This window comes from Rutilus rutilus (assembly GCF_951802725.1).
Source record: "Rutilus rutilus genome assembly, chromosome: 23".
In the NCBI taxonomy this organism is placed as follows: domain Eukaryota; kingdom Metazoa; phylum Chordata; class Actinopteri; order Cypriniformes; family Leuciscidae; genus Rutilus; species Rutilus rutilus.
In genome coordinates, this window is record NC_140233.1 from 26,081,200 (window position 1) to 26,096,232 (window position 15,033).

At 37.8% G+C, this 15,033-nt stretch overlaps 1 protein-coding gene across 1 annotated transcript in view; it reads right to left on the reverse strand.

Annotated features, from left to right (window-relative positions):
* Positions 1-3,194: 3,194 nt before the first annotated feature.
* Positions 3,195-15,033, reverse strand: part of tdrd12 (tudor domain containing 12) — a 36,841-nt gene continuing 25,002 nt past the window's right edge. The window contains exons 22-33 of the mRNA XM_084397681.1: positions 14,856-14,937; positions 13,006-13,187; positions 11,845-12,052; positions 11,338-11,430; positions 10,386-10,561; positions 8,914-9,045; positions 7,954-8,003; positions 7,794-7,875; positions 7,261-7,374; positions 6,967-7,120; positions 6,817-6,877; positions 3,195-3,821 (exon numbers count right to left, since the gene is read on the reverse strand). Coding sequence (XP_084253807.1) covers positions 3,748-3,821; positions 6,817-6,877; positions 6,967-7,120; positions 7,261-7,374; positions 7,794-7,875; positions 7,954-8,003; positions 8,914-9,045; positions 10,386-10,561; positions 11,338-11,430; positions 11,845-12,052; positions 13,006-13,187; positions 14,856-14,937 — 1,408 coding nt within the window. The 3' untranslated portion in view covers positions 3,195-3,747. The remainder of the gene's footprint in view (positions 3,822-6,816; positions 6,878-6,966; positions 7,121-7,260; positions 7,375-7,793; positions 7,876-7,953; positions 8,004-8,913; positions 9,046-10,385; positions 10,562-11,337; positions 11,431-11,844; positions 12,053-13,005; positions 13,188-14,855; positions 14,938-15,033) is intronic.

Below are 15,033 nucleotides of genomic sequence, written 5' to 3' on the forward strand. Positions count from 1 at the left end.
AGGGGAAAAAAAAGTTTTAAAATGTCTATTACTTAAGGGACATGTTTAATTTAGCTTATTTGATCATTTGCTTTTACATATTTCGGTTGATTTTTTTGTTTTTTTTATTGATATTTGTAATGATTGTTTGTTCCCCTTTCAATACGAATATGAATATTAAAGATATTGCATGTTCGTTATTTGAAGAGGTTTAATGAAGGTTAAAAATAAGAGATTAGCAACTATATTATTTGACTATTAACCCTTTCACAATGCATTTTTTTCCTGTTTTTATTGGGCATGATAAACAAGATTTGAAATGTGTGTGTGTATATATATATATATATATATATATATATATTACACATTTTCCAAAGAGACTTTCAGATGTCCACTTTATGTGTTGGTTTTTAGTAAAGGGATACTGTATTAAAATAATAGAGTAATAACAAAGCAATATTACATGTATTTAACAAACCAATGAATAAAAATATATAAAATCATGTGAAAATATAAAATATACAAAAAACTCAGACGCTCCGTCCAGTGTAGCGGAGTATGGCGATCTACCCTCATTAGCGGATGATTATGATTCTGTTCAAGATGGACACGTTTCCACCATCGCTGTTCTCTGATCAATCTATAGTGATCAGGTGTTTTCAATCTCATCATAAATGAGCAGGGTTGGGGGTAACGCATTAACACGCATAACATAATCAGATTACTTTTTGATGTAACAAGTAATGTTCAGTATGTAATCAGATTACTTTCTGATGTAATGAGTAATGCATTACAATGATTACGTAATTATGATGTAAATTACTTGTAAGGCATTACTTTAATCGTTACGTCAAAAAGTAATCGGTTTACATACCGTATGTTACTTGTAATGCATTATTTTACTGGCTAGAACAAAAAGTAATGTGATTACGTAATGTACGGTACTTGTAATACATGATCAGATTCCTTTTTAATGTAACGAGTAATGCATTACAAGTAACATGCAATACTCGTTACATCAAAAAAGTAATCTGATTGCATTACTAGTAGCGTGCATTACGTACTTAAGATTACTTTTTGATGTTACGAGCAACGCATTACAAGTAACGTACATTACGTAATCACATAATCAGATTACTTTTTTGATGTTAATGCAAAATACATTCTAACAACAAATACATTTACAGTCAGACAAAACAAAAGTTACTACAGATGAAGTATTTTCAAAAACAAGTCGCAGTAATAGTATGATCTGTAGCTGAAATACAGCTAAGTTAGTGATGTATGACGTCAAGTTTAATGGACAGATGATTTATCAGATTTTTCTCCCAATCTAAAATCAATACTTGGAAAATGTAACTGTGATATGACTCATTAGATATCGCTTGATGCTACAACATTTTTTATTTTATTTTTTACCTGCAAGAGTCTCCTAGGACAGAAGGAATAGATGGATATTCCGGAGCAACTCGGCATTTCTGACCGGCCATCGGCCATCTTGGTTTGGAGTAAAAAAAAACGAAAATAATAATAATAATAAAAAAAACACTCTACATATAAATGTATAGGATGATGCACCAGGGTTCACCGTAGAGGTTGATGTGCAACTACGCCATCAAAACCCATGCACATGCAAGAAAATGCTTTTTGAACGGCTGTCACTGTAGGACCTCTATAGCCCTATTCGCACAGTAATTGTTTCTCATGGGGTCGTAAGGTATTTTAATATTTTTTTTAATGAGAATTAAATAAATAGAACATTATTTTCCTATTATTAAATTAAATACACATTTATTCATATTATTCCAAACATATGACATTATAATACAGCAGACTCTGCAACGGACCACGTGAGCAGCGCGTTCATGAGATTACAAAACTCGCTCCTCCACCGTCAATAAATCGCCATCCGAATGACAGTTTTATCACTGAGGTGCAAATTAATTTTTTTCAGACGTCCACATGACAAACAATTATCGTCTGAATAGGGCTTAAGTGTGACGGTTAATTGACCCTTTTTATTTTTTAAGCACATGTTATGTATCTTACTGTAAACGATTTATCCGTGCATTTTTATTTGTATTTTACTCGCCTCAATTTCTACATCAGAATTTCGACTCAATCTGGTGACGTATACAGCACTTCTCCAATAATTTAATCCACGTAAACCCCGCCCCTTTATAGAGAGCCTAAGTCCCGCCCCTCCGCTTCCGGCTCATGGGACCTTATTTCGGAAAAAATATGTATGGAAGTCAATGGCAAGAGACAACTTATCTTTTTATTCCGTCTGAACTGTGCCCTGAACTACACATATGATGTTTGTCAATTTAAAAGGTAATTATGAAAGTCAAGAAAGTCGCAGTTTGTCATAAAACAGAAGAGTAACATTTAGTTTTATGTGGAAATCGCTCAATGAACTACATCTCTCGTCTCGCACTATGTACGTCACAAGATCCGTTGCTCGTATGTGTGTATTCTGGCTCAAAACACTCAGGCATGACGGCGTTACGTTACAATTATAACGTAAGACTAAAGAAAAAACGACAGACGTTAGCTTCAGTAAAGTTAGCTTCATTCATTGAGAGAAAAGTTATGACGTCACATGTGCGCCTTTTGGGTTTGTAGTCTTTGTAATTACGTATTTTCACAGTCTTATACCTCAGCAGTTTTACATCAAGCTGCGACTTTCTTGACTTTAAAATGTATCTTTTAAGTTGACAAACATCATATGTGTAAATCAGGGCACAATTCAAACGAGATCAAAATATTTGTTGTCTCTCGCCATTGACTACCATACATTTTTCCGAAATAAGGTCCCATGGTGGTCGACCGGAAGGGCAGGGACTTAGGCTCTCTATCGGGCTTAAGTGTGACGGTTAATTGACCCTTTTTATTTTTGAAGCACGTTATGTATCTTACTGTAAACGATTTATCCGTGCATTTTTACTTGTATTTTACTCGCCTCTCAGAATTTCGACTCAATCTGGTGACATACAGCACTTCTCCAATCATTTAATCCACGTAAACCCCGCCCCTTTATTGTGATCGACTGCAAGCCTCCATCCAACAAAAAACAACTGATAAAACCAAGCCACGCTCAACTTTTTTTTTTTTTTTGATTAAGTTTCACTCGGAAGAAGCCAGATATTTTCTTTTGTGTTGTGGTGTACATCCGTGTCATTGTGCCTGAGTTCACAAACCATGAAACAAATCGTATGCTTGGTGTCACTTTATTGCTTCTTAAAGAACATGTGAAATTGCATGTTATTAGACAATGTGTAGTAATTAATGAAATATACAACAAACTTAAATATTAATATAAAAGAACACAAACAAAAACACTTTACATTATAATTAAGCACTGCAAGCAAAGCAGCGATTCAACAAGGTCAACGCTCAAGTGGACATTTACTGTTAACAAAACTAGTGTAACTCAAAGAAGCAGTTTATAAAAGATACCTCAACACAAATGCTAAAAAGAAAACAAACATTATTATTATTATTATTATTATTATTAAGGTAAAACTTTATTTTAAGGTACTACATGTAATTACTATAGTAAACAGTAAATTATGCATAATTAGTAATTAACCCTAAATCAAACTCTAACTCTATAGTAAGTACATATAGTTACTTAATATTACTCAGTAGCCTACATATCTGAGTAAGTACAATGTGGTTATGTCATCTTAAAATAAAGTTGTAAGCATTGTTATTGTCCTGTAGGCTGTGAAACTGATGTGGAGGCCGATGTCCTCAGTTAATGTGTCAGTCGCTGTCGCTGCAGCTCTCGGAGCTGACGAAACAGCCGTCCTCTCCCAACTCAGCCTGGAACCAGTGTCCTGAGGACCACACACACTCGTCACACACACTGAAACACTGAGGACCACACACACTCGTCACACACACTGAAACACTGAGGACCACACACACTCGTCACATGACTGTACAGTCACAGATATTCACTGAAATAGTTAACCCTGCTATTTTTTTGTCACTGAAATGAATACTATATTTTAGTTTGATAAAGTTTTTCTATTTCATATTTTGTATTTTAAGGATTTTTTTATACAAAATTATATTTATGCTGTATTTATAATCCATTTCGGTTTGAGCATAGACCTGAAAATTCAATTACCAACTTAAACTGTTGTAAATCTTGCATGCTTTAGAGCACAGACTTAAGTTTGATCTCTATTCAAAGACGACACTAGGCAGATTATTGCTGAAGTGAAAAAAGTTAGCTTAAAAAAAAGATACAGAATTTTACGTTTATGCACAAAAATATAATTTAAATTTTTATATGAAATATATATTTTCAAAATCACGTTTTACTCTAAAACTGCACGAAAATCAAAGCCGTAAATCTAAACAAGTTGTGCTCCAAATTTTAGCTTGATATCTAAAAAAATGAGCTTTCAGTCAGAGTTTGTTTGGCTGCAGTACCAAAAGTGTCCGCTAGACTAAATTTGTTTCCCATTTATTTCCAATGCGCTTATTTTTGACCGCGAGGAGCACAAGTGTGAATGTTTTTACAGGACCATTTAACCTTTTCAAAACATGTCATGATTATTTTTGTGTGTGTTCACAGAGCAAGTGCCAAAACCTTTACCAAGTTCTGTACTAGGGCTGCACGATTTGGGGAAAATGTCATATTGCGATAACTGAGGTCAATATTGCGATTATGATTGCGATATGCGATATAATAAACAAATGGTTTCATGAGTCAACTTGCTTGGTTCTCAAGGAAAATAAATGCACAGACAGATTAGTGATAATCAGCCTAAAGAAAAAAGTTCTTTAGTCAAGAGCAGTGAGTGTTTTTCTCTGTTCCCTTTGTTCTTTGATTAACTTTAGCGACAGATTTATTTTTTTTTTTCATTTTTTTTTTCATTTTAACAACAACAAAACAATTTACATACAAGAGTACATATAACCATACATGTTAGGTTAAAGAAAAAAAAAATAAAAAAAAAAAAAATAATAATAACTTTAGCGACAGATGTAATTAGTGGCTACTCTACTGTCCCTTTAAGACCAGCCGCTGTCAGAGACGCGGATCTCACACGCGCCTCATTCTTTCACGAGTTATCACAACTCTTCGTGTTCATCATAAGACTACTCTTATGTTATGAAGACACTCGACAAAAAGACATTTTTGCATAATTGTGTGTGTTATTGTTCGTTCAAGCTCGAAAGAGAACTGTATTCTGTCATGCTGTTTTGTGCGCACTAGGGATGGGCGATATCTTATCGTTTGCGATATACCGCTAAAAATTCTCCCCACGATAAAAATTTGTCTCCTTGCGATAACAACGATAAGTCTAGTTGATGACGTAGTTGTGCGTGCACGATTCACTGTTCACGTGCGGAGTGAAGCATGGCGGAAGGCGGACGTGAGGCTGAGGACAAGCTTGTTGTTAAGCGAGGAGCTACCTCCACAATTTGGAACTGGTTTGGTTACAGAATATCAGATGAGCAGCAAACTACCGTACAAAAGCGAAACGAACTGCGCGAGCGAGCGACAGTGCGTGAGAGAGACCGAGTGTGTCTGCGCGAGCGAAAGTGCGCGAGTGAGACCAAGTGTGTCTGCGCGCGAGAGAGACCGAGTGTGTCTGTGCGAGCGAAAGTGCGCGAGAGAGACCAAGTTTGTCTGGGCGCGAGATAGACTGAGTGTCTGCTCACCTCACGCGAACAGGGCTTATATGCTCAGAGAACGGACACAGTACTGCACGAGTGATTTAAAACACACACACACACACACACACACACACACACAGGTCTGTTGACTTAAGCAATACTTTTAAAAAGGTAGTCTAATATTTTTCTGACTAACAAATTACTGACACAGTAAAGGGTAGATTTAAATAAAGAAAAACTAAATTTAAATAAAGAAAAACTAAATTTAAATAAAGAAAAAAACTAAATTTAAATAAAGAAAAATGGAATTAAACAAAACACAACACAACTTAAACATAATCTGATATTTTACAGAAGAAAATAATTTATCGTCATGTGTATCGTTATCGCAATAAATACCTGAAATTATCGTGATAAATTTTTTAGGCCATATCGCCCATCCCTAGTGCGCACGCACGATATTAGCGCGAGTCTTTCTGTCTGTCACAGTCAGGACATTCACAGGCAGCGCGTTCATTTTGGCATACATGTGTGTTGTTCGTTCTACCGCGAAAGAGAACTTGATACTGGCGCGCGTCTATCTGTGTGTGTGTGTGTGTGTGTACATGTGTGTGTGTGTCAGGAGGACATTCACAGGCGGCTCGTTCTATTATGTCTTATCGCGGATGAATGGTTTAAAAGCATTTGCATTAATAAGTGCGTTAACAGCGCTAATTTGTTTATTTAATATAAAATCGCAGCATTTTGCGTCATATAATCGCGTAGGCTTGACATCGCGATTGCGATTGCGATACGATTAATCGTGCAGCACTATTCTGTACCATTCCAATGACGTAAAAAACCTTGGCAATATATCCATTGACCACTAGAGGAAAGCATGTCAAACAGACCTGACAGGAGAGGGACGATAAAGATGAATGTATTCCTTTGCTCTTTGGTCATTTGTGACTTCTTTATTTTAATGCTTTTCTCAATCTGAGTGGTTTAAAACTTGGTGACTTTTTCTTATCTGAACCAAGCAAAAAAAAAAAAAACATAGGAAATGAATGAGAAAGATACTCACAAAGAGCAGGGAAATGAGATCGAAATAACCTAAATTCCCTCCCAAACGTGTCATTTTATCAGGTTTATATTTGACACGCTCTTAATACTCCTGGGCAAAACTGAGCTTATAAGAGTGACACATGTATTCCTCACCGTTCACTGGAGAAGCACGAGCCTCATCGATGTGGTCAAACTCATAGCTGACGAAGGCACTCTGTGGAGAAAGATTAGAAATCAGTGTGATTCTGCACAATACAGCATAATTCATGCATCTCTGGCCACATCTGAAGAGGATATACAAGCCTTGTGTTTGAGGAGCGTTGTCCAGTCCTGCTTTTCCTTTTTCATCAGCTTCATCACGGGCTCATTGCACTTGATTTCCCATGAGCACCTCTCTGCGATGATGTCACCGGACAGCTCCAGCTTTGCGTGGTAATGCCGGTCATTCACGTACCCACTGAGATCACATGCATCAAAAGATCCCCATTAAACACCATACAATGCACAGGTTCTCTGCTTCTGCTGCTTCATTACGGACAGTAAAGTGACATCATGTCAAGCATCCATACGCATAAGGTGACAGTATGATCATGTGACCTGTAGATGACGGTGTCAGAGCTGAATTCACACTTCTGCATCACTGGATTGATGAGCTTCACGCAGATGGTCACAAACTCGCCCCTCTGAAACCACTTGATCTGCGGGTGGAAACTGCAGGAAACGTTGGCCGTTAATGAGAAATCATCAGATGCTATGGCTGATCGATCACTCACACACTCACACTCTCGCACACTCACTAGCACTCACACAGACACACAAACTCACACACACATTCTTGTACATCTATCTTCATGAGGACATTCATTGACTCAATGCAATCTCTAGCCGCTTACCCTAACCTTACCCATCACAACTAAGTGCCTAACCCGACCCCTGACCCTAAACCTCATTATAACCTTATCCCTAAAACCAAGTCTTGACCCTCAAACAGGCCTTTAAAGGCTCTCAGAAACTGAAGACCGGCCAACATGTCCTGACTTTACTCTCTTTGTCCTCACTCCAATGGTCTAAAACTCAAACTGGTCCTCACAAAGATAGTTGTACAAGTACACACACACACACACACTCACCTGGGAGGCTGGAATGATAAAAGTGCTGGATTATGGAGAATCTGGGGTTTATTAGCAGCCTGTAATCTGTCGACATCTTTGTCTGCATAATCAAAACCAAGTGTCACTACAAGTGCTAGTGAAAAGACTAGTGCTCATATCCAATTGAACATGAACATGCCTGTTTCACAACTGGTCTGGTCTGGAGATGAGAATCCGTTCACATCGGGGCTACAACAGAAAAACAACAAAATAATAATGAGAACGTGAGTCATTACCAAACAAAAACTGGGAGTCAGTTCTTATTCATAACCGGTTAAATAAAAAAAATACTGGAACAATAACAAAATTGAGACCAGTACAGTCTGATATACAAACAAACAACTTTTTTTTTTTTTTAATGAATCAGTATCTAAAAGACTTGTGAATCAGTCTTGAACTCACGGTATTAGCTAAAATGGCGTTTCTCCATGTCTAAGTCTTGAGACTTAAATAAGAACATGACGTGGATTTTTTAAATATTAATATGTTGCTTGCGTTTCACTTACAACATTAATCAAGTTTTTTGCTGGTCTGGAATGATCAGTTTATATGGTGTGATGATGGAAAACTATTGGTCGATGTCTTGCTCTGGAGGCGGGCTTATGCAGATGTATTTACCCGTGTCACAAATCCTACAACATCCAAACGAGCTTGATAAAATAAATGCTTTGTTTATAATGAAGAGGAACGTTTTAAGATCTAAAACTTGCAGGATGTTTTAATGGTACAAAGATCTATTATATGTCAAAAGATCAAGGCAAATTTTATTTCTCATGTCATGACCCCTTTAAGCCGGTGCACAGGTGTCGCACAGCAGAGCAAAAGTTCACTTCAATAATGATGAACCAAGTGCAAAAAACAGCACAAATGGACAGATTAGAAGATATTATATTTTGGTATATGTAGTGAAAACCCTAAAACCAAGACAAAAGTGGCCTAAAATCAGACTTTTTTGCTCATGTGTGACTCAGACAGAGTGAACAGCACAAACCGCATGGATAAAATAGTTTTAAAGGATAAAATGATTGACTACAGGGGGACTTTAATTGTTTTCTATAAAGTAAAGAGGCTCTGAAAAGAAGTGCATGTAGAGACTAGCCTGGTCTCCTCTGCCGGCTCCTGATCTGCGCTGCTGCTGTGGATGAAGCGCAGGGCATTATGGGCACTGACCACATCCTTCATCCGGCTGGTCATCAGCTCCTCTGAGATGCTCAGCGCAGGGCTCTCACTCCTGACAACACAACACACATTACAGATAACAACAATAGGAGTGTGTGTGTTTATAAGAAAACAAAAGTATTATGTCTTATTATGTCTTAAGTATTATAACTTATGTCTTAACCCGCTTTTTAAGAATATGAATGCTAGTAGCCTCTTTTACTTCATCTGGTGACAATTCCACATTTTTGGAGCATAGTAAATATACATAATGGTAGTAATTGATCTAATGCACTTTATTTCATCTGTCAATCACAACGTAGAGCAGCCTTAATGGTCCTAAAAATATGATTTTCTACGCTTAAAATATATATTTTTATTCCTTTTTATAGACTGAATATCTTGACATCAGTGATAAACCCAATGTTTTTCCTCGACTCTGGAGGCCCGGCAGTTTCATAATGAACCGGAACTATTTTTACACTTCTCATGATAACATAAAGGGTCTCTAACATTGTGAGTTTCGGCACGCATCTGATGAAACCGCTGCAAGGCTTGTGATGTAATGGTTCACACGAGCAGCTCATTATCAGATCGGTCGTCTCTGCACATGCCGTCAGTTTAACACACATTTCAGAACGCTTCACTTTCACAGACGCATCATTTGTTGGACCCATGATGATCACAGTGTTTCACTAGATTTGTAATGAGATGTTTGTTAACCTGTTTTTACAGAAACAACAGTTTTCCGTTAAAATAAAGCAGCAAGAACTCTTGCAAGTGAATAAATTAAAGCACACATATTGAAATTTTACTATAAAACTAATTAACCTGTTAACTGCCACCCCCCTTTTCAAGCCAAGATTGAACTTTATTAGTTGTTGTTCATGAATGCTTTGGGATACAGACCTACAGTTCTGTTCAAAGAAAACACTGCAGATTATTGCTGAAAAAATGTAACTGTAAAACAGTTTGTTTACTGTAAAGAAATGTTCTGAACTAATTTCATACAATATATTTTATAAAATAATTTGTACTCTAAAATTGCCATTAAAAATCAAAGCCACGTGTCTAATCAAGTTGTGTTCCAGATTTGAAGGTAATATCACAAAAATAGATTTTGTTTAGACGCTGTACTCAAAATAGCCACCATGTGACACTCACACCCCATTTGACACGTTCTTCTGTCATATTTCTGTTGTAATATCACTTCTATCGCAAAACTTTCCAATGATGTGTTTCGTCAAGATTAGAAAAAGATTTGATTATAAAACAGCAGTAAATTGTCACATGTGAAGCATGAGATGGCCACTAGGGGGAGGAGCCTGCTGAAAGGATTTAAATACCGTTCTCTTGGATTGAATGTGTGTTTAGTATATACGTGGGTTTCCTGTAGGGAAAGACTGCACATACCTGTCGTCTGTCAGGTGCTGATCCAGCGTGATGAGGTTCTGCTCTCCCTGGAAAACCCTCTTCAGCAGGTCCAGGTGCTGAGGGTTATTGACGCCGAACCCAGAGGCCAGGATCTCAGCGTGGACGTTATACTCGTTGATGTAGGTCTTCAGACCCGGCACTCGCGTCATGCGCACCTGTGTGAAGAGAACCAGTGCTAGAACCAAGCGGAAACCTTCCCCCCTCTCTCTTCAATCCAACACGCAAGTGACCTTAACTGCAGTTCATTGACTGGCCACTAGAGACCGGCTGCAAAAGACAGCCAATCCCATAAACCCCCATGTTAAAATGCCCAACTTTACAGCAGAAAAAAAATATGTTTGGTGCAAAAAGTGGTTTTGGTCTATATAGCTAATTTTGCCCTTCATGACGACTGTGAGGGGGTGAATTTTTTTACAACTCATCCGTTTAAATTATATTAAGCCTTACAGTTCTGCATAATTAAGGGCGTGGCCACTTGAGTGACAGGTGGATTGCCGCTGATGTCACTACTAGCCGTTTGTCTGCTAGCGTCACGTCACCTCAGCTCAGGGCTCTCAAGTGTCACGCATTGAGTGTGACAGTCACTTTTGTCATGCCCCCCACCACACATTGTATTTCTCACGCAGAAAAACTATTAATAATATATTTAATTTTGGGCGCTGCGGCATATTAAATATATTATTAATAGTCCCTTTGACCCTTTTTTGGGGGGGGGGGGGGGGGGGGGGGGGGGGTTGTTGTTGTTGGGGGATGTCACTCTTGCCTGTCTTCAAAACTTGAGAGCCCTGCCTTCAGCTAATGATGGCGACGACCACTTTGGACTTCAAAACGCTCTTCAGAAACACTAGGGGTGACGTCACGCACACTACGTCCATATTATTTTGGCTAGAACACACTTCAGACCGGACCAGCAAACATGACGAACACCTACCATCGGATCGACCCAGACGGTGTTCCCCACGCTCATCACGACCCTGGCCTGATGAAGCTTCCCTCTGATCTTCAGGCTCACGGCTCTGGTCACCTGAACACACACACACACACACACACACCGATCTGTTCACACTGAACATGTGCATGTGCTGAAGTAGAGCTGGGCGGTATGACCTATTTATATCACGGTATTTTTCAAAATTATACCAGTTTAACGGTACATGACGGTATTTTTGTTTTCAAGCATGACTGGGTGTTAACCACCTTTTCTACTGATTGAGAGAGGAAATACTGCAGTAGATTGAGCTAGAATGCCCTATTTTACTGTCATGAGGGAATATTGTAGAAAAAATCCACACTAGTATTAATACAGGTTTGCAAGGCTATTTATAAATTATATTGCGGTATATAAAAAGATCATATCACAAAAATAAACACTGGTATTCGGAACCGATAAACCGCCCAGCACTACTGTGAAGAGATTGAGCGTTTGTGCTGTTGAGACCTTGGGGTTCCAGTCCACCTCGCCGTCGACGGGCTGCGCTCGGCACAGGACGATCTCCACAGCCTGGCCCGGCAGCTCCTGGAACTGAGCAGGAAGCTGGAGCAGCTGGTGTGACTTCACTTCCTGTGTGCGGCCCTCGTCGATGAAGCAGGCCGTGACGCTGCTGAACAACTGCTCTCCTTTATCCGGCACCTCCATCACACGCACACTGAGACCGGTGTACAGTCAAACAGTTCACATAAACATCCGTCACTTAATAATTTACATACACTGAAAAGTTAAAGTTAAAGTCCCCCTGTGGTGAAAATCCAGCTTTTAATGTTGTTTATGTGTCTATGTGGTGTTTTTAATATGCTTTAAGACAAACCATGTGTAAGTTCATAAGTCGACAGCATTGCTGAGTATTTTCTGCTTAAAACTGCAGTGAACCAAAGACAGTCTCAAACACACGCTTTGAAATCGCTGGTGTTTCTGACGTCACAAACTACCTTGTAACCAATCAGATCAACGTGTGATCGTCAACCAGTGGATCTCTGAGCTGAGTGAGTGAGTGGAGGCGGGCTCATTTGCATATTCATAGAACCGCGCATACTAAATGAGGCAAGGGTGTCGAGTTACATTCAAGATATTTTAAGACATGAAGAATTTTCTTTCAAGAAAAAAACATTTAAATTTGTCAATTTGATGATAAAAGATGAGTTTTAAGGGATGTAATTATTAACTACAGGGGGATTTTAAGAGGGTCGGTCAGACTTAATGTTTTTGAAAGTCTCTTCTGCTCACCAAAGCTGCATTTATCTGATCAAAAATACAGCAAAAACAGTAATATTGTGAAAAAGTATTAATTTAAAATGGCTGTTTTCTGTGTGAATATATTGTAAACTTTGATTTATTCCTGTGATCAAATCTGAAGTTTCAGCAGCATTTCTTTTTATTATCAATAATGAAACATTTCTGTTATTATTATCAATGTTGAAAACAGTTGTGGATTTTTGAGGAAACCTTGATGCATTTTATTTTTCAGGATTCTTAGAAAGTTCAAAAGAGCAGCATTTATTCGAAACAGAATCTTTTGTATGTTTTGTTCAGTTTAACTGCAGTATTAGTGTCAGTGTGTGATGAAGTATGTAGTAAATGATAGAGTGAGGTGTGTGTGTTCACCGGCTGTAGGCGTTCTCCTCCTGGACGGCGTACAGTTCTCCCTCCAGCACCTCCACAGCGCAGCGTCTCTCCCCGGCGTAGTGCGCGCTCATGGCCGCCGCCAGAGCCTCGTAGCGGTCCTCCCTCTGGCTCACGATACGCCCCGAGTACACGCTCGCCGTCTTTATCAGCAGCGGCAAAACCTTTCGAGATTCGGAAGAAACAGCTTGCTGTCAGAAATTAAAGTGTAACATTCAAATCGATCAGAAAAGTCTAGAATTAGTAATTACTCCTACTAAAAAATATATGACATGAGCTCAAAATATGCAATGTGACAAAGTCAGAAGAACAGCGACTGAGGAAACGCACAAGTTGTAATGCAAGCGCCCTTCTGTCTGATGTTAGCATGTGTTTTCAGTGATCTGAGGCATTGGGCACGTTTGAACACACCCAAGATGCATCAGGAACCGCATCACTTCAATGCAAACACACGGATCCTCAGAGTAACAGACTTTGAGGGAAATAATAAATTAAAATATTAAAATTTTAGACCATTTGTCTGCTCTATTTTTGCTTTGCCAACAGAAATATTTCCAAACAAAGCCAAAGCAGGATAACAGTCCATCTGAAACATGGACAAGCACAGATTTAGATCGTGAAACATTCCAGTGATAATTTTGACTATTTGGACTCTAAAATTGGCATAAAATCAAAGCCACATGTCTAACCAAGTTGTGTTCCAGATTTTAAGCTGATATCACAAACATTGGGTTTCCTGCAAGATTTTGTTTAGCCGCTGTACTCAAAATAGCCTCTGGGTGAAACCCACACTCATAAATTAATACATTTCTGTCGCAGCATCACTTCTAGTTCTATTAAAAAAACAGCAGAAGCTTTTTTGAGAAATGTTTTATTTTTCCCAAATTCTTTTTTAAATTTTGATTATCAAAATTAAACAATCAAGTCTAAATGCCTAAAACTTTATTTCAAAAGTTTTGAATTTGGTTTTAATTCAATTCAATCTTTTCGTGTGTCTATTCAATGTGTTTTTTACGATTTAATTTAAAATGTTTTAAAACCTGAGGTAATCAAATGAATTCTTAAAACCTAATAAAACAATTTAATGTAATTAAGTGAAAATATAGCAATTCTGGTGTCATTTTACAATAAGGTTTCATTGGTTATCAAACATGAACTAATAATGAACTGCACTTCTACTGCCATTATGCTGTAAATGTTAATTTCAACAAAAAAGTTAAACATTATTAATTAACATTAGTTATGCGCTGTGAAAATTAATGAACAACTGGATTTTTATTAACTAAAAATGAGCAATACAGTATTTATTCATCTTTGTTGTGTTAGTTCATGTTAATTAATACATTAAATAATGCTAACAAATGAAAGTGTTACCTCTATTCTTTTACTTTTGATTTCCTTTACCTGTATTTGTGTCATTTAGTGCTGTACAAGAGAAGCTTACTGAATAAATTAAAAAAGAAAATCTCTTGATTGTGTGATATTCCTTAAAAAGAATGCTTTAATAAATTGTATTTATTATTATGACTTATGTCTTTACTCTACAACAGTAATATAATTGTCAATTTCTTCAAGTTAAGCTGAACTTTTGTTTTGCTGGTTTGAAATGAAGTGCTTTGAGTTTCAGACTGCATTGGATGCTTTTTTTGTGGTTTAATAAATCAGACACTAAACGCATGTCGCAGTTTGGATGTGATGAGTTCTGCAGCCCTACTTCTGATTTGACAAATTACGTGACATTCCACATTCTACAATAAATTCATTTCAATGACTGAATTCCACTATTCCATCAGAAACCAGATATTTCTTATGATGCTCTGCTTTGAACTGACCATTACAGTGCCAGAGTCCATGTGTTTTGGATGATCCAGGGATTTGTTGATCATGTGTCTATCTGGACAAACCGTGCTGTCTCTGCAAATAGGAGGAACACATTAGCCAGTCAGACAGGCAGTTCTGTGATGTGTGTTGAGTTATGTGAGTTCTGTGACTGTGCAGTGCAGGTGTGTG